The sequence below is a fragment of the Nycticebus coucang genome, chromosome X (assembly GCF_027406575.1).
Source record: "Nycticebus coucang isolate mNycCou1 chromosome X, mNycCou1.pri, whole genome shotgun sequence".
Lineage (NCBI taxonomy): Eukaryota > Metazoa > Chordata > Mammalia > Primates > Lorisidae > Nycticebus > Nycticebus coucang.
In genome coordinates this window covers 129,643,772-129,667,822 of record NC_069804.1, presented here as the reverse complement: position 1 = coordinate 129,667,822, position 24,051 = coordinate 129,643,772, and the positions used below count along the sequence as shown (strand labels likewise).

Below are 24,051 nucleotides of genomic sequence, written 5' to 3'. Positions count from 1 at the left end.
TTATAGAGCAGATGTGTCAGGGATTAGAACCTTCTTTGCAGAAATCAGTCCCTCTGGATCTATTGGTCTCACAATGAGAGCCTGCCTCTTTGACACCACCTGCAGAACTGCTGTTGGCATAGAAGAACTATTCTGGGATACTTATTCTTATCTAAGTATAAGGAAGACTTCAGAAGGCTTCCCTCTGGAGAGTTATGGCATGGTGTGCTCTGTGACCCACAAATCAGAATATAGAGCAGAATGGCTTTTTTTTTTTAAATAATAAAGGAACAACCCCAGTACTTAACTCACTTTCCTGATAGTTAAGTAGACACTAGACATTTTAATTCTTAGAGGCCACAAAGGCAACATTTTCTGGGGCATTGACTGGCAGCCTCTTAGTGACTTAAAGAAATCAATGAACAACTGAAAACATCTATCGCCCAACGAAAGTGTGACCAAGTCAGTAGGGATCATCTGCTAAGAAAAATGAAGGTTGTCACCCATAGAAGGTGCAGAGCCCTTTAAAAATACTTTTATCTTCTCTACATGAATTTCTCAGAACCCATCTCAATATTCCCCCTATACCTAGGAATATTGAGATGAAAGACAGGCCTTGTAATAGGACTTATCTCTAACCCAGCCATCCTCACTGCCTCTGCCAAAAATGGCCCTATGTCTGCACAAATTGTTTGACTTCAGGAATATGTAACAGTCAATACGATTGTGCCTTGGCAGAGTGAACGGGACAAAGAGCAGGGAGAGGGAGGAGGGCTTCTGGTGTCAAGCTAGGGATTATGGAATAAGAGCACCTCACAGGATTGCCCCGACCCCAGTAACTTCAGTACAAACTTCCTACCAACATGTTTTATTAGGCCTCCTCTATCTTAAAGGACTTCATGGAAGGACATGGGATAGAGACGTACGTGCAACCAGCCAATGTATGAATCTGGGCTACATGCTGAATTTGAGCCCAGATGGAATCGATCAACTGTCTCAGTTTTAAAAATCAGATATAACAGAACCTGGACCATAACTGTTTCCTACATTTAGAAAAGATTTGTGCCTGTTTTTTATGTGCCTAACTGTGCTGAATATTGCAAAGGATGCTACATGTGAGACAAGTTCTCCTATCTTCAGGTAAATTGCAATCCAGTTGCAGAAATTATATACATGTGCATATAGAGGCGCACACACACAGTTTGTAGGAAATGCTCAGTAAGTAATCTAGGTAAGAGATGCAGTGGTAGGTAGGTCCCCTTCCACATCCACCATTCATTGTCCTCCTCAGCTTCAGTGAAACAGCAACCCACAGCTACCTTGCTTGTCTTCTCACACCTTTTCCATTAACACCTAACTTCCTGCTACATCATTCATACACTCAAAAATCCTTCCCAGCACATTTTTTTATTACTATCTCCAATTTCATCCTGATTTCCAAGGCTATACCTTATCTATTTACCCTTCTGTCTTCTCCCTTCCTTATCAGCATGCTATATGCAGCCCTACTTCCAAGGTTTTGCTTCTACTACCCTTTCTATTGGTCCTATCTCCTCCAGTAAGCCCTGCATGTCCACCACAGATTTCTATGAGCATCTTCTCTTTTGACAAGTGATAGCATGTCATAAATTATTTTGCCCAACTTAGCACCTGATTTTCTTTGGTGTGGTAGTTGTCATTAAGTTTATTTCTCCAATTACGTTGCAGGTTCAAAATACTAAGTTCCTTATGTATAACCCAGCACAACCTATAACTACTTGGATCCACAATTCAATTATACTTGCTAACTGACTCACTGATGGATTCAAAGGCAAAGAAGCTGGGACAGTAGCAGAAGGGAGCTGTTGCATAGAGCCAGGATTGTTACATGCTTGCCTTAGAGAACTAGCTGGCCTATATGTTCATTTTGCTTTGGAAAAAAATTTTCTTTCTTTTTTTTAATGTGCTTTATGTAATATTTTGCTTTTAGCTTTCTATGTTAACAGAGCTATAAATGTTGCTTTTAAAGTGATACCATATACCATGATATTTTGTATGCTTTCTGTTGCTTTTTAAAAAATGACTGTTTTGTGCTTTTAGGCTAAGTTTACGTAGGAAAGTATTTCCCTGTCTGTCTTCTGTCATCCATTTTATTTTTCCCTGCATGCTCTGTGTCAAGAAGCTAGAAAGTGTTCTAAAAACAATTCTGAATGTGGCAATATGATATTCAATCAGAAGGCCAATAAAACTTCCAGGAATTTTAGAGGAAGATGACAAGTGAAACTCCCCCAACAAGGAAGACTCAGGTCACAGTTCTGTAAAATGCTTTCAGAAGACAAACCTAGCACCATCCAGGATGTCATCTGGGGGAGAATTGGCTACTTTGCTGTACCTTGAACCCTGCCCAGCTGTGTTGCCAGTATACGCCTTTGGCCCTAAAATGGCACCTGGAAAGAGGTATACCTGAATGAATACAGAATCATCCCCACTGTTGAGGAAAAATAGTAACAACATCACCACTACCAACTTCAACTACAAAAACAACTCTAGAACCTATTCTCCATCCCTTGACCTTTTTGGCAGACGTGGATCATTGTCTCCTCATCTGTGAGCACATAGTAACAAATAGACATGGCCTGTCTCCATATATCAAATCTCATTACATATAATAAAGGTCATTCATTTGTTCTTTTGCTTATTCATTAAATATTGAATTAGGTAAAAAGGTGAATTAAGTTCCAATCCCTGCCTTTAAGGAGCTGATGGCCTAGTAAGGGACACAGACAAATTAGTCAATGATTAGAGGTCATCACTGGTAAGTACAGTATAGAAGTGAGCACTAAAGAGAGGTGTTTGTTCAAGACTGAAAGAAGGGGCAAAGGAAGGCTTTTTCGAGGAGGTGACCACTGAAATGAGGTGAGTCTTAAAGGATGAATAGAGCTAGCCATATAAAGAGTGAATGGCATTTCAGGTAGAAAGAGCAGCATTTGAAGGCAGTGGGTATGACACATTGTTCAGTTTCTAGTAATACAACTACAAGTAGTTCAGAATAGCTAGTGCTTAGAGGGGGGTGGGAGAGAAGCTATGGAAATAATTGGGGATCAGATCCTGGAGGACTTATATATGCTAATGGGTTCTGAATTCAATGATGGAATGTTAAAGTGAGAGAATGATATCAGATTTGTGTTTCAAAATATTACTCTAGCCACAGGAGGAAGAATAGACTGAATGGGGGAGAGGGCAGAGCAGGCTGTTGGAGTCATACAAGTGGGAAATGACAGAGGCCTGGCATAAGGACCAGTATCATTAGAAATCAGAGAGGACAATGAAGAGGGAATATTTAAAAGGGAGAATTAATGGAATTTGGCAACTCATCAGATGGTGAGAGGAGGACCTAGAGAAGGATAAGGTAAGGAGCAAAGGAGGAGTTGTTATTTTATGTTTTAGGTGGGGAAAGGAAGTGGAGAATTATTTTTGAAAATATTTGGTGTGAAGGGGCCTATGAGGCATACAGATAGGTGTTCAGTAGCCAGTTAACTGCATGGGATTGGACTGGAGCAGAGGCATCAGGGCTAGAGGTACATATGAGGAGTCAATAGTATAGCTGGTGATTGAAATTGTGCATGTCCATAAGATGACCCAAGGAATAGGTGTGTTAACGAGAGGAGATAAGGACCTAGGACAGCTCTTGGGGAATACTATTTTAAATACTATTTAAATACCTATAGAAAGATGCTGCTGTAAATGAGACCAAGAAAGAAAACCCAGAAATGTAGGAACAGATTCTAAGAAAAAGTTGTAGGAAAGAAGATGATGTGGGGAAGGTAGTTTCCAGAAGAATATGGTCAGCAATGTTTTGACTAAGGTCAACAGTTACCAGGACTGAAAAGTAGCCATTGGTCAAGAGGAGGTTAATTTGTGACGTTAGGGAGTTATCAAAGTGGTTTGGTGAGTGAGAGCAAAGGAAATCTAGATTGCCTTTTCAAGAAGTTGAACCCAAAGAGGAAAAGACCCAGAGAACTCTGTCAGCTAAAGAAGGATGTGAGATGGCAGAAGAGTTTTCATTTTCAAGGACAACAGAGATCTCAAGTCTTTTAAGCCAAAAGGGAAGTGCTAAGAGAGAGGGAGAGATTGCAGGAAGACACTAGAAGAAATAGGACATAATTGATTGAGGGAGATCCCTAGAGAGGTGACAGACTTGGATCTAGAGCAACAGTGGAAGGATACATCTTAGGTGGAAGGGGGAACCAGCTTCTAGTGAGATGGGGAAAGAGAAGAGGATGCTACCATTTGGAGATAAATGTGTAGGGATGAGAGAAGAAGTGAAGTCAAACGAGTTCCCACTTGAGAAAAGGAGTCCTTCCATTTTTCTCGGTGAAGTAAAAGGAAAATCATATGCTGAAAGTAAGGGAGGAGGGAGCAGAGCAGAAATTTGAGTTAAATGGTGAAATTCCTGAATATTTGGTCAGGGGTTTGGAAAAGGAAGATGCCAAGGACTGAGGAAAATACTCCTGAGCACCATTAATGACCCAACTAAGGTCTGTGACCTTTATAAGAAGTACCAATCTGCATGGCTGTTTGGTTTTTTCTCTGGCATTACTCAGCAGCCTTGGTCTAGAAGTGGAGAAGTCTTAGGATTGGATTCCATCAGGGTAGAGTTTTGTAGGACAATTGCACCAGAAAGTCAAAGGGTGAGAGTTTCCAGGGTAGTGGCTTAAGAGAGATTTACATGATGCACCATAGAGTCTAGGTCAGGAAGGAGCTTAGAAATTGAGTTAACAATCTAGGGATCCCAGGAATAGAGATTTTGTTAAGATCAAACAACAGGTAAAATAGGTGCAAGCACTTGAAAGAGTTAGAAGGTTAGCCAGATGGGAAGCAAAGCTCAGAGAATGAGATAATGGTGGAATATTTCAGATAAAGGGTCTTTTTGGATAATGAAAAGACTTGGGGATAGCTCTGATTCTCTATTCCAACTGTACATCATCTATGGTGTTTAGAAAAATCATTTGCCCAGGTCTTACCCCAGTAATCCCAATAGTAGGTTTGGGGTAGGCCCTAGATGTTGGTATTTTATGGAACTCTGCAGGTTATTCTGATGTGTAGCCCTGGTTAAGAACCACTGGTTTAAAAGATGGCCATGGGAGTGTATTGCAGAAGTGGAGGGGTGGTCATTCATTAGAGTTGAGGGTGGGTCTAGAAACTAGAAGACAGGGTGTGAAGGAGGTATCCATTTATATCTTGTTTCACAGAGTGATGGCAGCACGGGGTGCAGGAAGGAAGACTGGAAGCTAAAGCCCTCATTGGAGAAGGGAACTTAGGAGAACTAAGTGGCAACAACCTCAAAAGAGAGGATTTTGTAGGCGAGTGCAGGAGTATGGATCTCAAATAAATGATTTGGAGTGAAAAAAAAAAAAAGTGTGGGGGAGGGAACCTAGCTTCTCCATTCCTCCCAGGCCTAAGGAATTAGGATGGGGAAAATGAGCAGCCTCCAGCAGGATTGTCTGAGGATGTGGCACCCTCCTTAGATAGTAGGGTTTAAAATTTTTGTTCTCAACCTCAGCTACATAATAGAAATACCTAAGGAGTTTTAAAAACAAAGATGTCTGGACCTGCCCCAGACTAACTGAATCAGAATCTCTAGGGGTGGGGCTCTGGCATCTCCCTTTTTTCCCAAGTTTCTCAGATGAGAGTAATGAACGGTGAAGTTTGAGAATCTAAGGCCATAAGTGAAGGGAACATTTAATGAAGAGGTTGAAGGTATAGAAAAATTTATTTCTAATAGGACAATTTTAGCCACTAGAGGAACTACAGAACATTGGGGTGCACACATAGGAGATGATTGATGACTAGATGGTTTTTATTTCTTTCCAAGGTAATGGAATGGAAAGTCAGAGTGAGAGATTTTGGAGAGATTAGCTGGCTCCCGGAGTTAGAAGCAGAATTTATGTGGACCTAGTGGGTCCAAAGGCCAAGTGCTGGTTGCAATTTGTGGTCCAGTCAGCAATTTGTGGCCTTGTTCTGGGTTTCAGTAGAATACGAGACATGGCTCAAAGGAGTAGGGCGCCGGCCCCGTATGCAGGAGGTGGCCGGTTCAAATCTAGCCCTGGCCAAAAACTGCAATAAAGAAAGAAAGAAAGTGATATTCATTTGGACTTCTGCCTTCTGCAAATATCAACCCAGAGCTTATTAGGTTGAGTCTTAATATAAATGAGCAATGCTTACAGAATTTAGGAGAGAGAGAGATTTTTTTTTTTTTTTTTGTAGAGACAGAGTCTCACTTTATGGCCCTCGGTAGAGTGCCGTGGCATCACACAGCTCACAGCAACCTCCAACTCCTGGGCTTAAGGGATTCTCTTGCCTCAGCCTCCCGAGTAGCTGGGACTACAGGCGCCTGCCACAACGCCCAGCTATTTTTTGGTTGCAGTTTGGCCGGGGCCGGGTTTGAACCTGCCACCCTCGGTATATGGGGCTGGCGCCTTACGGACTGAGCCACAGGCGCCGCCCAGAGAGAGAGAGAGAGAGAGAGAGATTTTAGTATTCCTGAACAAAATAAAACAAAACCCAGCTTTCATCTAGCCTTCATTCAATCACTAAACATTTAGTGAAGGCTAGAGCCCAAATATGTTTTTTTTTTTTTTTTTTTTTTTTTAATGCCACTGAGTAATAGTGTAGCTATTAAGAGCTTCAGTTCTGGAGCAACAGTGGGGACTTCGGTTCAAATCTTGCTGCTTAACATTGCCAGTCATGTAATCGTGAGTATGCAGATTAACCTCTCCAAGTCTCACTTTTGTCACCCATAAAACAATCATAAGACCTGCCTTATAAAATTGCTGTGGAATTTTAATGAGATCACCCAAGAAATATTTTGCACATGACAACTGTCCCATTACTGATAGTTTTTAAGTGTTTGGGCACAAGCCAAGTAAGTGCTAGGGAATATGAGAATAAATAAGATACAATTTTTGCTGTCAAGCATCTCAAATTTTAGCTAGAGAGATAAATATGTAAAGGGGAAAAAAAACTTATAATCCAGTGGTAAACTGAGTAGTTTTATGAGAGCATAAAAGGAGGAACATTTCACTTTTTCTGCAGAGAGAAGACAGGAAAAGACTTGTCAAAGGAAAGAAACCCAAGAGTGAATCTTTAAAAATAAGGACAGATGGGAGTGATCTACACAAAGTTGAGGGGAAGAGTAGGGAGTAAAACTTTCCAGGCATAGGCATAGCATATGTAAAAGCTTAGAGCTAAGAGAAAACCTGGCTGTTTAGGGTTTTCTGCTAGGAGCAGATGATGTAGGCCCTTGGATATTAGCTAAAGATCATGAACTTTTAACATATGGGGAATGAGGGATTCAAGACCAATTTAGAAGATATAATAGAAGTTGGTGACCAATTAATGTAGAAACAAAGTAGGAGTCAAAAAGATGACTTCCAAATTTCTGGTTTGGGCAGCTTGGTCAGTGCTGGACTACTCAATACTCCCAGCAATCGTGTGGAGATGGCAGCCATCTAATCAGGAGCACTGAAAATGTGGAAACAGTTTATGTCTGGATATATAGCTTTCAAAAAGTCGCAATTTAGAGGTGGCACCTGTGGCTCAGTGAGTAGGGCTCCGGCCCCATATACCTAAGGGTGGAGGGTTCGAACCCGGCCCTGGGCAAACGTCAATAAAAAATCGCAAATTAATCATAGGAACATCAGAACATTTTGGGCTTCCTTGCTTTCTAATGCTTTAGTATTATTTTATTAGAATTCCATATTGGAAGGAGGGATCCATAATCTTTTCATTGCTTAAAGCTCCCAAAGGAAGAGGAGTCTAAGACCTTATTTCTTCTCTGATCTGGGTGGTTAGTGGTATCATTTAACTGAGATGGGGAACACTGGAAGAGGAGCAAGTATGGGCGTCCTGCCTCTGTTATGATTAGCCCAGAGGGAAGGGAATGGCATGGTCAGGCTGAGAAGGGATACGCAATCGGGTGACCTTCTAGGGAGACACCATTAATAGAAGTATTGCGAGTTTATTGCTGGTAAGGGAGGCAGGGATTCAATTGATACAAGGTTTGGAGGTGTAGATTAAGGTAGGGCTTTTAACCTTGAGTCCTGAATTATGAAACTCTGAAAGTATAAGCACAATTTTACACAAATGTTTATGATGTATTTTAATGTATGATGGCAGAAGTTCCATAGGTTTCTTCAAATTTTTCGAAGTGATCTTTGACCCCACCCCCACCCCGAAGGTTACAAAAAGCTGGTTACTATAAAGCAGAGGAAGCTGCTTTCAGAGTTCCTCACCTGGATCTCTCCCTGGGCACTCACCTCCGCAATTTTGTATTTGTAATTTTTTTTTTAACTTAAAGGGAGCCTTTCTCATTATATATTAAGTGCTTAGTCCCCCAGTATCTGGAGCCACCTCAGCTAACCACAGATTAAGTAACATGAGTTAGTATCTGGAAGTGGATGCAGTCCAAGGGAGTGTAGAGGAAGGACTGCAGAAGTCCAAAACTGCACTAGCAAAGGCAGAAGAAAGAGAAGCAGTGACAAAGACAGAATGGCCACTGAGGGAGGAAAGGAGTCAGGCCACATCCTTAAGGAAGTGGAAAGAGGGATGGTTAGTCATGACTAGCACAGATGGGAGATCAGGACAGATAAAAAATAAGAAAAAGATTACAGGAGTGACTAGGGAACAGAAGTGGGGTGCTAAGCACAGAAGGCTGAGTGTTCTGTTTGCCTTTCTGAACTGGCATAAATGGTAGTTGGACAAGTCTGTGTAAGTTGTAGCTACAGTCCCCAAACATGCAAGGGAAGTAGGAGTCCCAGCAGAAAGCTCTAAACGTCACTGTTAAAACAGGATTCATAGGCCAGGCATGGTGGCTCACGCTTGTAATCACAGCACTCGGGGAGGCTAAGGCGGGTGGATTGCCTTGGTTCGAGACCAGCCTGAGCTAGAGACTCCATCTCTTAAAAATAGCTGGGCATTGTGATGGGCACCTGTCATCCCAGCTATTCAGGAGGCTGAGGCAAGAGAATCACTTGAACCCAAGACTTTGAGGTTGCTGTAAGATGTGATGCCGCAGCACCTCTACCAAGGGCAATAAAGTGAGACTCTATCTCAAAAAAAAAAAAAACAAAAAAATCAGTATTTGGCAATAAAGTAGGCTCATTGTAAAAAATGGAATCTATGCTGAGATTTAAGTTAGATGGTATGCATGTATTTTTTCAGAATGAGTCCTAAATCTGTTCCATGGCCAGCCAAGTAACTTTTATCCCCCTGCCTTTCTTTCCTGTTCCTGTATGGTCCCTTTCACTATTTAAATTTTCATATTTCTGCCTCATCTCTCTGTCCTTTGGAGAGATAAGCAGTGAGAGAGCATGGAGCGGGATAAGAAGAAACCATAATAATGGCACATGAACATGAAAAGTTTTGAATTTGAAATTTATCATAGGTCCCCACAAAATCAGTAACCCAGATAGGTGTGTAGTTGAATATTGTCTGTAATTCAGGCCAAGGCAATATCTGTTTGGACCAGCATGTTTTAAATTGACCACTCTGGCAACTTTAAAGTTGATTGGTTTCAACTAAGTAAACCTGGTTCGTGCTGACTTGACCAGTTTTAGGAGGATGAGTATTATTTTTTCAGCGTGAAAAGAAGCCTTATCAAAGATACATGCTAAAATCTGCTGATATGTATGTTATGGCAGCTACTAGGTGCTATTTTATAATGTTTCCACAGTAACTTCCTCCTGGGAACTATTTCTAATTTCATAATAGTTCTTAATTTCTTTAGTGATGATATCTTCAAAGGCTTTTAACTTATTAGCCATTGATAAATTTATTCATCATTGTGTAACTGAAAAAATGTAGTACTTAAAAAAGACAATGATATAAATGGCTAATATGACAGAATATGATGGAACATGGAAAAATAGTTACAAACTAGAAAAACTAAAGCAAGCAACTGGCTTGAGATTTCTAAGAACTAAATAAAATTAATTCAGAATAAGAACCAGTAATTTGTAACTTTGTACTAGCAAAGTGCTGAGTAGGAAAAGATTAAAAATGTTTTTTAGTGATAGATTTGTAGCCTCAATGGTATTCTTGAAAGAAGTCTGAGAGTCTATTAAGATAACGTTTTACAGGGTGGCACCCGTAGCTCAGTGGGTAGGATGCCGGCCACATACACCAAGGCTGGTGGGCCCGGACCAGCTAAAAAAAAAAAAAAAAAAAACAATAACAACTGCAATATAAAAATAGCTGGGTGTTGTGGCAGGCACCTGTAGTCCCAGCTATTTGGGAGGCTGAGGCAAGAGAATCGCTTAAGACCAAGAGTTTGAGGTTGCTGTGAGCTGTGATACCATGGCTCTCTACCCAGGGTGACAGCTTGAGACTTTGTCTCAAAAAAAGAAAAAAAGGTATGTTTTACAACGAATAAGTACATGAAAGTAGTTCTCACCACTTGAAATTTAGCTGTAGTTAGCATGGAAATAATTCATAACATTTTTATAGATAGCTGAAGTGCTTTTCTATTTTTTTTCCTTTAAATAGTCACATATTTTTATTTTATTTTATTACAAATTAATATGAGGGTACAGATGTTTAGTTTTCATTGTTTGCGATCCTAAGGTAAAGTTCAAGTTGTACTTCACCCAGGGGCGTACTGTACACCCTCACATTATGCACCTTAGTGAGATCCCGCTTTTCTTTCTATTCTTTCTTACTAGTAGTAAGCCTTAGTTTGCCTTTAGGTGTAATAAATTCTTCTTTAGTTAGCAATATTTGATCCAACGATGCCAGTAAACACAGTATCCTGAGATGCCTGTTGGTCGCACTATTAACCCATTAAAGGACATGAATTAAGTGAGGGTTTTGTCTGAATTCAGAAATTTTCTAATTATTTGGCTGTAACTTTTTTTGTCAAACTCTCAGCCATGAATTACCAATATCTGAAGAAATATTGTTATAATTGTGTTGGCATCAGTTGTCTTTCAACTTTGTAATTGTTTTGATGAACCTAATTTACAACTTGTTGATGCCAAAACTATACCCCAAATAAATACATGTTAACGTTTTGCCTTTAGCCAATAAGAAGAAAGAGAAAGAGCGTCCAGAGATCTCTCTTCCTTCAGACTTTGAGCATACGATTCATGTGGGGTTTGATGCAGTCACCGGGGAATTCACTGTAAGTAAGCTCTTTATTTTGTTTTGTAAGCCGTGAAAGAATTCCTTCACGAAAATAGGTTTCAAGCAAGAATTGCCATGTCCCAAAATGTCAGATGATATTTTTGATGATTCCAGATAAGATGGACTTTCAGTCATCAGTCATAGATGCAAATAGAGAGTGGCAGCAACATTGGCAAATTTATTTTGTCTGTCTTAAATGAAATGTCTAATCACTGTATGGTCTTCAATTGGGTTGAAAATATTAACTTAACTATGACACAGAAAATCTAGTCCTAGTAGAGAGACTCTGCATGAGCTTATTCTTTTTCATGTAAAGTGAATTGGAGAGTCATGTACCCAACTTGGCCAGTGAAGACAATCCATCTGAATAATTCAAGCTTTACATTGAAACCTGGATTACCCAGATCAGCTAACTACACTAACCAAAAATCTCTGTAAGACTGACCTGTTCTCCCCTTTGATTTCATGAACATGGTTTACTTTTATGATTATTAATGATATATTTAGTGCTCAAATAGCACAAAATCTCAGATCTATAACATTTAATACTTTTTTAAAAAGATCAGGTGTCTTTTGTTTCCGATGGATATGATTAGAAATATATGTCCCAAGGAAGGCCAATTACCTTTTTCCACACTAGTAAGGAACTCTATCAAAATGTGCATTCTGAAATAAGGAGTCATTTTGAATGCATTTAGAAAAAAATCTTTGGTAGAACTATCAAATTTTTGGCTCGTTAAACCAGAGAGAAATTTAGATAGTAAATAATTGAATTTCTTATTTAATAGCATGATGGTTAGTGAGTAGACTGGGTCATAATGATTAAGCAGAAAAAAAGAAGGAGCAAATTAATCTGATGTGGAGAAGCAAACCATGTTGCTGAATTGACAGTTATCATATATTTTTTTTTTCAATTCTGGAAGTAAGCAACGTGAGAATGAAGTTGAAACTGAGTAAATATCTTGGTCTGGCAAAGTGGTGTGTACTGATGATTTCTGCGTTCTCAGTAGCAAGCAGTAGAAGAGAACGTTAAGAAATACTGATAAAGTGGAGATAGGTAAGATGTAATGAAGTTCATTATTGACGTCAGAGACAGGCATTTTTCAAATGGCCTTGAGTTTGAGCTCAGCCTTTACTGTATTTCCAGAATATTCTCTTAGCTACACTATTCTAAATTACACTTAGAAGCTATAAACTCACTATTACTACTGCCACCACCGTTTTCACCACCAGAAAAAAGCAATTTCTATAACCTGAAAAATTTTATATTGTAAAAATGTCACAAAGAGATTATAACTATTCTTTCTGACATTTGATAAAAGAAAACCTCTTAAACTCTATAAAAGTTTTGTCTAATGATGCTTCCCTTTTTTATTTTAAGAACTTTACCTTTCCGGTTTTGACCTTTTCATTTTATCTGTGCTAATCTTCTGTTTAAACTTTTCTTATGTTTCATTGTTGCCATTCCAGATTTTTCTTTTCCCTTTTTCTTTTATTGAGGTCTTTGTTTGTTTGTTTGCTGATGTGAGAGTTTTTTCCTCCACTTACCTCATGTGACATTCTAGTTCATTTCCAATGTCTTATTCTTTTCACTTTTCTAACGTACTTAATATCTTATGCTACAATATCTCTCTTTACCACTTTCTCTGTCCTTTCGGGATTCTGAATGGAAATGAAAGAAAGAGAATCACCACCATCTTGCTGACTGCAACACCAGTCCTTTTCGCTTTGCTGTCAGTTAGAACCCAAAGAACCAATCAGAATGGGGTAGAGCAGAGTATGTGATGGGCAGTCTTTCCAATGATTAAAAAAAAAAAGGATACGATGGAACCAAACCAAACAAATACCCTTTCTCCCCTAAAAAGCCCCCAATTTGACATAAAACAGCTATTTAGAAGCAATCAATTGTTAGGCATTCATTGAAGGCATAGAAAGACACAGGCTAGGTTTGGAAATCATAAGTACTTTCTTGTCACCTTGATTATCTTTTGTATCTACTGTCCACACATTATTTTTAAAGATGCCAAATTCTGCCTTTTTATGTTTTTTTTTAACCTATGATTTACATTTACTATGTTATTATGTTCAGTAAGTTTAAAAATGCCAAATGATAATAAGTTTCTAAGAAAGTCATTTTATTGGTAGGATTTAGAATTGGGTCCTACTTGCCCCAGTGTCACTAATTCACTATGTTGGGGGGGGTCGTATTGCTGGATTTGATATTGTAGTTGTTGAGCTTGAATTTTGAGCAATTTGTTGAACTATATAATCCAGTTGACTTACAAGGGCCTTTGTTTTCAATGTTTGGACACTGATTTGGTGTGTTGCTTGGTGATTACTCTATGGCTAATGGCCCATATAACCCTGTACAACCTGGTCATGCCCTTGGACCCTGAAGCTAAAAGTAGGCTGGGAGGTGAGATTTTTGCCTATTAAATTATTACAAGTCCTTACCCATTATATTGCCATTTTTGTCCCAAATACTTCAGAACTCCCCTTTCCAGACCTCTAGACCTGTGACGGTCGCTTCAAGTCAATCAGAGGGAAAAATGGTATGAGTGATATAAATTATCATTTCTTATAAGATTAATGCTTGGCCTGTTATATCATGCTGCCATTCTCCTGGGCTACACTGGACAATCCCCAGCTTGATGTACATCTAGTTATTGTATACATGGTCAGGCATTGATATGTGCTCCTCCTGCTTCTGATGCTCAAACTCTTAGGTCTCTAACTTAGAAGATTAGTGCCTCAATTGGGAGTAATCAGACAGCTCTCTGATTATGTGCCCTTGTGGCATACGTTCAAATTTAAGTGTCAGGTTTTGTTGATAAATGGGTTTATCTAACTTAGAAAAAAATTATGTCAGCAGTGTAGTCATGGTAAGTATAGGTGTCTAGAGGGTTTTCTGCAATTGACAGCATTTTTCCCTGCTGTCTAGTGATCACAAAACTATCACAAAAGTTTAGAAGTGCCATAGGAATGTATAATAAGTGCACATATTCTAATGATTATGGTAAAGATCATGCCAGTGATATCTGCTCTAGTGGTTATGTGCAATGCATACCTCAATTTATAACACTTAATAACTCCTTTGGCCATTACAGTATTAACCAAATGCTATTAATTGCACTTAGAATCAGAACTGGGATCATGCATGGGCTCCTGAGTTCAATTTTTTGGCTTAAGGCTTTAGCATCAAATTGCGTGATGAATGCATGTAAAAGTGTTGTTTTACTGTGCTTGGAGTAACCCCAAATGCCAGGAATCAAGGACACATATCCCAAATCCAGCCAGTTAGGTCAAAGCATGTTTTTGTAGCATTTGTGATATCTTTATTTGGAGAAAGCTGTTAATCTTATATCTGATCTTATTTTATGGGGAGTGGGATTTTGGAACGGCGGCACTAAAATGGATATTATTCATATGTGGTTTTCAATAGAATGGTTTCCCTTTCCCTGATCTAAATGTCTGAGAAATGTAAACATAGAGTCTGGCTGTGTGGAAACATATTTTATCTAGTTTTTTTGTAAGCCAGCCATGACTTCAGCCACAAAGTACAGAAGAACGTATCAATGAGAGAAAAAATATTCAGCATTACCGTACAGCCATCCTTTGAATTTTAGCCACACACACACTTTCAATGTGAAACTGAAATTGCTTAACCAGAATTGGGAACTGAAATTTGTAAGTTCATCACATGGCCATTGGCTACTTGTGATCTCCCAATTATAAAAGCAACTTACAAATTATTGCCAAAGCTTTTCATGATGCCATCCTTCTTCCCTCCAAATTCATGTTTTTGCCTATTTGTAATTTCTCCCGTCTCTTACTGGCAACTCTTAATTGCATATTTATGGAGGAAGCATCTGGCCAAAAGTGGAATTGTACATCCAAACTTGGGTGGAACCTTGTCGTTTTCTCTGTTTTCTTAAATCTGTTGTCCTGTAGCGTGTCCTGTCCCCGATTTAGTTAATACCTCCCTATTTTCATGACCGCCCCACGTTAGAAGGGAACCCCCCTCCCCATTCAGACCCATTGATTTCATCTCCTCCCACCTTCTAAGTTGTCCCGCATTCTGTTTTAACTTTCTTTTCTTTCTTTATTTACGTCCATTACAGCCAGATCTCTATGGCTCACAGATGTGCCCAGGGAAGCTCCCAGAGGTGCGTCACAGGCCCAAAAGAAGCTTGCATCAAAGTGCTTCTTTGAGATGTCATAGCACTGCAGCCGCAGGTTCATGTGTGTACAGTAGAGTTGTTGCTTGGCTTATCTCACTTTTCTGTTGTCATCCCCGAACTCTGGAGGCCCACGTCACACATTGTTTTGCCGAGACTTCGTAGGACAAAGCCACAAAAATGGTGTCTGGATGCACTTCAGGAATGGTGTGTCTGTTTCTCTCTCCAAGTTGTTCTTGGAGGTTGGATAAGTATGAAATGGGGACATCTGTACACCGAACGTGTAGGAAAGAATGTTGAATGCTCAATGCAAAGCCAACCTGTCGTGGTAATTTTTTTGCAATTCTCCTTGGTTAGATATCCATATACTCCCTCCTCTCTACTGTCAATGCTTCAGATTGTTATAAATTCTCAGAAGGCTTTGGCATGATTTTCATAGTCCCCAGGTTCTATATGGCCTATGAATGAAGTGAGGAGGGAGGGAGGAGAGAAGGAGGGCATGCCCTTGAGCAAGCTGCAGGGCACTAACCAAAGCAGCATTAACATTACCGGTTAGCATCTCAGGGTTATTGCTCCTCCACAATTCTGTTTTTGTCTCCTTCCGATCTGCCTTGATACTAAATCTCTAGACTGAAAAAATGACGTTATATAATCACAAACTATAAACTGACCAAGGGTGAGGCTTTCCTTTTATCCTAAAATATATTGTGATTCCAACATGCCCAGAAACAGCTTCTGTTATTCCAGTCGTATAAAACCTATTGGTTTGCACTATACTATGCTGTGCACAAATTTAGAGAAGTCTTGCTATGTCTGCCCTGAGTCACCAGAAAACAATAAGCTAAGCCGTAAACATCATTTCATGGATGAGCAGAGTCAATATGGAGGTGATTTTCATGCGCTTTTTTTTTTCTATCACAGTCATACTCCCACCCACCCTTTTTAAGTTGGATCCTAGTTTTACCTATGTGTTTGAATTAGAGAAGAGAATGATTGCATTATTAAGTTACTAACTTTAAATCTAGAATGTAACTTCAGTTTCCCAAGTGTAATCCTACAGGTAGCATGGGCTTCTTGGTGAAGAACTTTACTGGAACGTGAAAATCCTGCTGCCAAATGTTCTGAGCTGCCCTCTTTCCCTTTGGTTGTCCACAGGGAATTCCTGAGCAGTGGGCACGATTACTCCAAACCTCCAACATAACGAAACTAGAACAGAAGAAGAACCCACAAGCTGTCCTAGATGTTCTCAAATTCTATGATTCCAAAGAAACAGTCAACAACCAGAAATACATGAGCTTTACATCAGGAGGTAAGGGGAGGTCTGAGGCATCAAAGGGTGAAGATGTGATTCCAATCTCAGAGCCTCATATTTAGAACAAAATGTGTGTAGAACATTTGTAGTCAGTTCTAGTACCTTCTCCAAATGGCTTCAGGATAAGTAAACCAATAGATGAGTTGGAATTTGAGATTGATGTTAGGAGATTTATATTACTTGAGTGTTTTTAAAACCCAAATAAGGAGATTGTTCAGTGAAGTAGTGGTTAGCTTGAATTGGCAATCATAATTGTTTTGTCTCTTTCCTTATATAAAGATTAGGATCACTCTTCATGATAATGTTCATAAAGTAAGAGGTGTGTGGGTCAAACCATGGTCTCTGGAAGTTTATTTTATCTCTCAGGTTCACTGATTTGCATCATGATAACACAACACAAATTTTTTGGTATTAGGTTATTTCGATCAGACCCCAAAATCAGACTGAAAATAAAAGAAACCATTTCTGGACATTTATAGAGATTGAAGTTGCCATGTTCGTACCAAATCTTGGCATCATTTGGTAGTATGCCAAGCTTTTGTTTGAAGCTTTGTTGTTCAAATTTGCACCATAAGCAACTGAAAATATATACCAAAAATACTTTCATATTTTGAGAAAGATGATCTGGATTGTTTCTCTAGAATATTATTTAACATCTAAAGAAAGAAGAAGATACTGTCATTAGTACGCCAGCTATAAAATGCCCCTACCTCTTGACTCACGGGTTTTGTATAGAACAGTCTTTAAGTTTCTTTGAGAATGGCTCAAGGATATGCTTGGAAGGGGAGAAGTATCTGATTTGGCAATACCAACTGTCAAAGTCAAACTTGAAGGCTATGGCAATTCACATGCTAAATTGAACTCTTTTTCCTAAATAAGAAGGTTGTTTAACTGGCGTTTTCCAATATCAAAACCTTAAAAAAGGAAGCCATCGAGGAGAATTTTTTGTGAAATTTAGTCTTCCATGTGGAATAAAATGTCTAAGAGATCCTAGAAATCAAGTTATGTTCCAAGTTAGAACCATAGGTACCCCAAACTGAAAATACACTCAAAAAATTATGTTAGTGTAACCATTAATACCCCTAAGATTCTCAAAGTTTGTTCTTTCTTCCAAGCAGCTACTGCTAACACTTTTATTTATTTATTTATTATTATTATTTTTTATTATAGCTGTGTACATTAATGTGATCCTGGAGCACCATATACTGGTTTTATAGACCGTTTGACACATTTTCATCACACTGGTTAACATAGAACACTTTTATTTTTATCTGAGTATTTCAACATACAAAGATGGGATCTTGACAATTGTGTTAGAACTCACCAGTATTTGAGTTATTGCATTATACTTAGCTGAGTGAAAAACTCATTCATATGTTTCCTGACTGCTCTGGTGTTGAGACTAATGGAATCAGAGGAGAACATGAGGAAAGGGTGGAGATAAGAAGGGAAGATGGAAGAAAGGAATGGAAACAGCAGAGGGAGAAAGAGAATGAGGGAGAAATGAAAAGGGCAGAAATCCTGGGTATACAGAAGTCCCCCTTTATCCATGTAGAATACCTTCCAAGACCTACAGTTGATGCCTGAAACCAAGGATAGTGCTGAACCCTATATATACATGTACATATTATATAGATGTGTACACACACATACATATGCACACAAACACTATGATAAAGGATAAGTTGTAAATTAGGCACAGTAAGAGATTAACAATAACAAATAATAACAGAACATTTATAACGATATGGCAGCATACTACTCTTATGCTTTGGGGCCATTATAAGGCTTACTCGAACATAAGCATAGTGATAACTGTGACAGTCAATCTGATAACTAAGGTAACTACTATGTGACTACAGGATGGGTAGCCAACAGTGTGGATATGCTTGACAAAGTGGGATGGAATGAGATTTCATTACATTTGGAGAGGCACACAATTTAAAACATACGTTGTTTATCTTTGGAATTTTCCATTTAATATTTTTAGACCATTGTTGACTAGGTAGCTAAAACCGCTGTTGATAATGAGACACTATTCTAGATGTATAGAATCATATCAATCAAGAGTTGGTAATCTTAACATTCTCCCACATAGGTGAGATTCACTGGAGGCCTTCATTAAGGTCTATAAAATGACTTGGTGAGAATATGAGGGGGATGAAATGGTGAGCAATTTTAAGAAAAAGTATATGGTTAATCCTAATTTCTATAATGCTGAACTGGAGAATTTCCATATGGTGAAAAGCAAGCAGTTTTAATTTTTAACTATGGTCTCTAAATGAGGGAGTATTTATGAAACAAACACGACCTCTTTATTTTTACTTTTCAGACAAAAGTGCACATGGATACATAGCAGCCCATCCTTCGGTAAGTGAAAAATTGAAAACTGTTTTTCACGATCAATGTCTCCAGAGAGCCAATAGAATGTCATAACACAGATCTCGATTTTGGATGTAGAGTCTTTAAAAAATTAAGGTAGAATTAGATGTATATAATTCATCTCTTATAAGAATACAGTTCAATGAGTTTTAATGAGTTTATGTACCTGTGCTACCATTACCTTGACCAAGTTTTAGAACATGTCTATCAACCCAGTATAATTTTTCATGCCTGTTTACAGTTCATCCCCACCCACCCTCACCCTAGCCCCAGGCAATCACTCATGCGGCTTCTGCCTTAATAGATTTGCCTTTGTAGACATTTAATGCAAATTAAATAATACAGGCTATGAGATTGGTTTTTTTCACTTTTCACTTAGCATATTTCTTTTATTTACCGGGTTTTTGCATATATCAATAATTTGTTCTCTTTCATTGTTTTTGAATAGTTTTCCATGGTATGATTATATCACTGTTTGTTTAAGCATTCACATGTCAAAGGCTCTCTATATTTCCAGTTGTCTGTTATAAATAAAGCTATTATGAACATGCATGTATAGGGATTCATGTGGACAAATGTTTCTATTTCTTTTACATGTAGAGCCTTGGAAATAATCATATTAGTAGCAACTTCTCTTTACTGAACACTGTACCTTTACAATGTACACTATGGGCTAATATTTTTACGTTTACTCTTTCCTGTAACCCAATTTAGTAAGTCTTACAATTGTTCCCATTTTACAGATGAGGAAACTGAGGTTCAGAGAAATGAAGTAACTCGTCTAAGGTTACAACAGCTTTTAGTATCACTTGTTCCAACAAACTGAGGTACAGTGAAGGAAGTGATTTCACCCAAAGTAACATCGATAAGTTTTATCAGAGCAGTGACCAAGTCCTTGGAGTAAATAACTTTGTCCTTGGAAATGCTATAGTATCTGAAGGAATATCTATGCACATTAGACAAAAAGTGATCTCAGATGAGGCTTCCCTTACAAATGTGACTTTCGTTTTGATATTCTGATATAAATTATTCACTTCTCCTCATTTACTTCTAAGGGGTGAAATAATTATCATTAGCGAGAGTCTTCTAAGTGTTTATTTAAGAAGTCATGGATGGCCAAGCTGGTTCTTGCTTTTATAGAGAATTGGTATTGGCCTGCTTGACAGGCCTGCTTGACATCACGATGAACAGCCTATGTAACAACAGTAGATTTTTTTTTTTTTAACAACAGTAGATTTTTACTCTGAAATAGTAAAGCAGTTTTTTAAAAATTTAAATAGGATTATTACATGATCCATATGGTACATACTCATAATTGAAAGCAGGGTCTTCAAAAGATATTTCTATACCCATGTTCATTGAAGCACTATTCACAATAGGCCAAAGGTAGAAGCAACTCGGGTATCTATCATCAGATGAAGGGATAAACAAAATGTGGCATATACACAAGATGGAATATTATTAATCCTTAAAAAGGAAGAAAATTCTGATACATGTTACAACATGGATGAACCTTGAGTATGATATGCTAAGTGAAACAAGCCGGTCACAAAAATGCAAGTATTGTATGATTCCACTTAACGTGAGATGCCTAGAGATTCAAACTCTTAGAAACAGAAAGTAGAATGGTTGTTGCCAAGAGCTGGTGAGAAGGGGAATGAGGAGTTGTTTAATGAGTACAGAGTTTCAATTTTGGAAGATGAAGACCTCTGGAGATGACTAGTAGTCATGGTTGTACAACCACGTGCTTAACAATACTGAAATGCATAGCTAAAAAGTGGTTATTATGATAAATGTTACGTCATATTACATATATATATATTTGGCTCTGGACATGGGTGTATGATCTGATCACTTACTAGTTATGTGACTTAGGGAATAAAGCTTAGCTTTTCTGTGCCTCTATTTCTTTACCTTTAAATAGGAATGATAATACTACTTACCTCCTAGGACTTGTGCAAATATTGAATGTGATAATGCATATAATATACTTAATATAATACCTAGCACAAACTATGTGTTTATTAAATGTAAGCGACTTATTTCACTACTTTTAGATGGCAGCAAGAGGAAAAACTCACTTTTACCTAGATGAGGCTTATATGAAGCTATGGTACTCATGCACTGTTCAAATTCCACAAACCAGCATAGAATATAGTGCTCCCATCTCACTGGTCATTTCCCCTCCTTCTTTGCTGTGACAGTTCCTGGGCCAAACTGATCACAGCATGTGAAGGGAGATTAATAGGAAAGTTGGGAAGACAAAAATGCCAATCTTCCATGATCAGCGCATATTTTGCCTCCTTTATTAATATCATATTGTACAATCTTGACTGAGAGAGTGAAGATTGCACAGTGTGATATTAAGATCATAATTATGCCAGGCAATATGCTATTACCGTAGAAAAGAGAGACCTATTATTGTGGGAGGTAGATCTGTTATTTGAAACACCAATCTGCTAGGATGGTCTATGTGTATGTGTGTGTTTTTAATTTTCTCCTAAGATAGAAACTGTTTCTTATGAGATTGTTTCTATTGGTTTTGCCTATACAATTAAAACAAAGTCTACATAATGGCCAAAATACTCCATTAAGTTAGGAAAAAATGATGCCCTCACTGTTGGGAGATAAAACAATTATATATTTACTTCTTTAGCATATATTTATTAAATACCTTCTTATAAGCAGTAGGCAGTTTGGCATTCAGTCTGGTACAGGAAGATAGGTATGAACATAGGAAGCACAATATAGTATGGATAGTATGACGCACCAGAAATACATCCATTAGCTATGAGAATCATGAGAAAATAGATTGCTTTTTGCTACAGAGAGAAAGGAAGGCAGGCCCTTGTCTCCAAGGGCTTAAGCTCAGTATCTGATATCAAATGGCATTTGGTATGTATTTGTTGAATGCTGAGTTAGAAATTTCATAGAAAAGGTGGTATTTGAGCTGGATCTTGAAGGTCAGATGGAAGTTGCATCTCTGAACTTGGGAAGGACATCTTAAGCTAAAGGGCACATATAAGAAAGGGCACATTGGTGAGGAGAGCAAGGGAGCAAGGGTCATGGGGTTGAATAAAGACTGAGATGTAACAAAGGGAATCATAGGAGATACGCCTTGAAAGTTAAGTTGGACCCGAATCATAGAGGCCCCTAAATGGTATTCTAAGTAAACTAGCCTTTCCAGTATGCAGGGGGAAGCCCTTGAAATATTTTGGAGCAGGAAAGTTAGGCGATTAAAGCTTAGGTGTTGAGAACCAGTAAATCTGACAGCAAATGTCCATGATCAATTAAAGTGAGACTGAATGAAGGGAGACTAGTTGGGGGAGTATAGCAAGCATCCAGGTCAGAGGTAATAAGGGCCAGAAGCGAGGTAGTGGCAGTAGGAATAGAGATTTGGGTTAAATTCTCGAGATATTCAGATTATTGATTGGATGTTGGAGGAAAGGGTGAGGTCAAAGATGATTACAGGCTTATACCGATACAGAGGTGGGCAAAAAAATGAAGATTTTATCTTTCAGGAGGAGCAGAGTTTTGTGAGAGGATGCTGAGCTTCCTATTGGGCAGTTTGTGTTGGAAGGGCTGGAGATAATAAATTTAACTACTTGACTAAGGCTAGATTTCTATTGGTTGGGTAAACTGAATTAAACCCTGACATTCAGTTTGTATCACTTCGGTGGGATTTGGGTTCTCAGGAATGGATAACTGCACCTTGTGTTTTCCTTATGGTTCTAGGGGAGAGTGCACTTCACGCTGTATATAGTTTTTTGTTTTTTGTTTTTTGTTTTTTTTTTTTTTTTTGGTGTCAGGAATGCACCCCGTAGATCTGGCTAGCCTACAGAATCTGATTTCATGGAAATAACTACCCCTTATATACATAGCCTGAACTGATCACAAATTTTGGCATCATTTAATAGTTGGGAATTGGGTGGTGCCTGTGGCTCAAGGGGTAGGGTGCCGGTCCCATATGCTGGAGGTGGTGGGTTCAAACCCAGCCCTGGCCAAAAACCAAAAAAAAAAAATAGTTGGGAATTAACATGGAAGCAATGTTGTATTCTCTAAATGTTTTAAACTCAGAGTTCTGTAATTAGTTTGGAATTCAGTGATACCTCCCATAATCACATGACATCTGTTTCATTACAAACTTGTGATAGCTTCTTTGATTCTAGTGTATTCAATTCCAAAGACTGTTCAGGGAGCTACTCTTTACTGGAGGCTAATTTTTAAGTTTAATATTTGTGTTGTACTGTTGAGAACAAAATAATGTATTTAAGATGCAGAGCTAGTATTTCGAATGGAAGGTAACAGCAGGAATATAAATGTGTCCTTATTTGTGCCGAGAAAAACTGGGTGTGCAGTTGGCAGATTGTTCTTTTTTGATTTGCAGGACTGATTTATTTTGTTCATCTGTGTTAGGTGGTTCCTTTATTTCAGTGTGCATCAGAATTTCCTGGGAAGTCTGTTAAATTGCAGATTCTAGGGCTCCACTCCAAGAGTAGATCTGAAGCAGAACTCTAAAATCTGCATTTTCAACAAGCACCAAAAGCAGCCCCAAAGTACACTTTGTATTATCTGAAGTCTTCAAAGTCTTTACCTCTAAGTCCTTTGACCTTTAAAACTTAAGCTCAAAGAAAGAGAATTTCCTTAGGTAGTTACTCTGCCTGGTGTATTCTCTAGACCAGTGTTTTTCAACCGTTTTATCTCTTGGCACACTTGAACCTGTAGTTAAACTTCCGTGGCACACTTCAATTAGGTTGATCAAAACAAAAAGAGTAAAAAATAGAATATACTTACTGTACTTTGAATTTTTTTTTGGAAATAATTTAAATAATAATCTTTAAAAATGTTTGCGGCACACCGGTTGAAAATCACTGCTCTAGAGCAAGGTTCGGAACTTATAGTCCGTGTGTGGGCTTCAGAAGATTTGTGAACTGTTGAAATTATATGTAAAAGCATATGTCTACCTGTATTTTTCTGAGAAGATAAGCCAAATGCTTTAGAATTTCAAGCAGCTAGGACTCAACTCATGTTAAGAACTGC

General features: G+C 38.4%; 1 protein-coding gene across 5 annotated transcripts in view; it reads left to right on the top strand.

Annotated features, from left to right (window-relative positions):
- PAK3 (p21 (RAC1) activated kinase 3) overlaps positions 1-24,051 on the top strand; it is a 290,487-nt gene that overhangs the window by 200,810 nt on the left and 65,626 nt on the right. For 3 of the 5 annotated variants that reach the window (XM_053580206.1, XM_053580203.1, XM_053580205.1), the window contains 4 exons: positions 11,037-11,137; positions 15,261-15,305; positions 16,473-16,626; positions 18,962-18,999. In XM_053580206.1, the coding sequence (XP_053436181.1) occupies positions 11,037-11,137; positions 15,261-15,305; positions 16,473-16,626; positions 18,962-18,999 (338 nt within the window). Of the gene's footprint in view, positions 1-11,036; positions 11,138-13,628; positions 13,692-15,260; positions 15,306-16,472; positions 16,627-18,961; positions 19,000-24,051 lie in introns of all 5 variants that reach the window. The other 2 variants (XM_053580208.1, XM_053580207.1) reach the window with 2 other exon arrangements.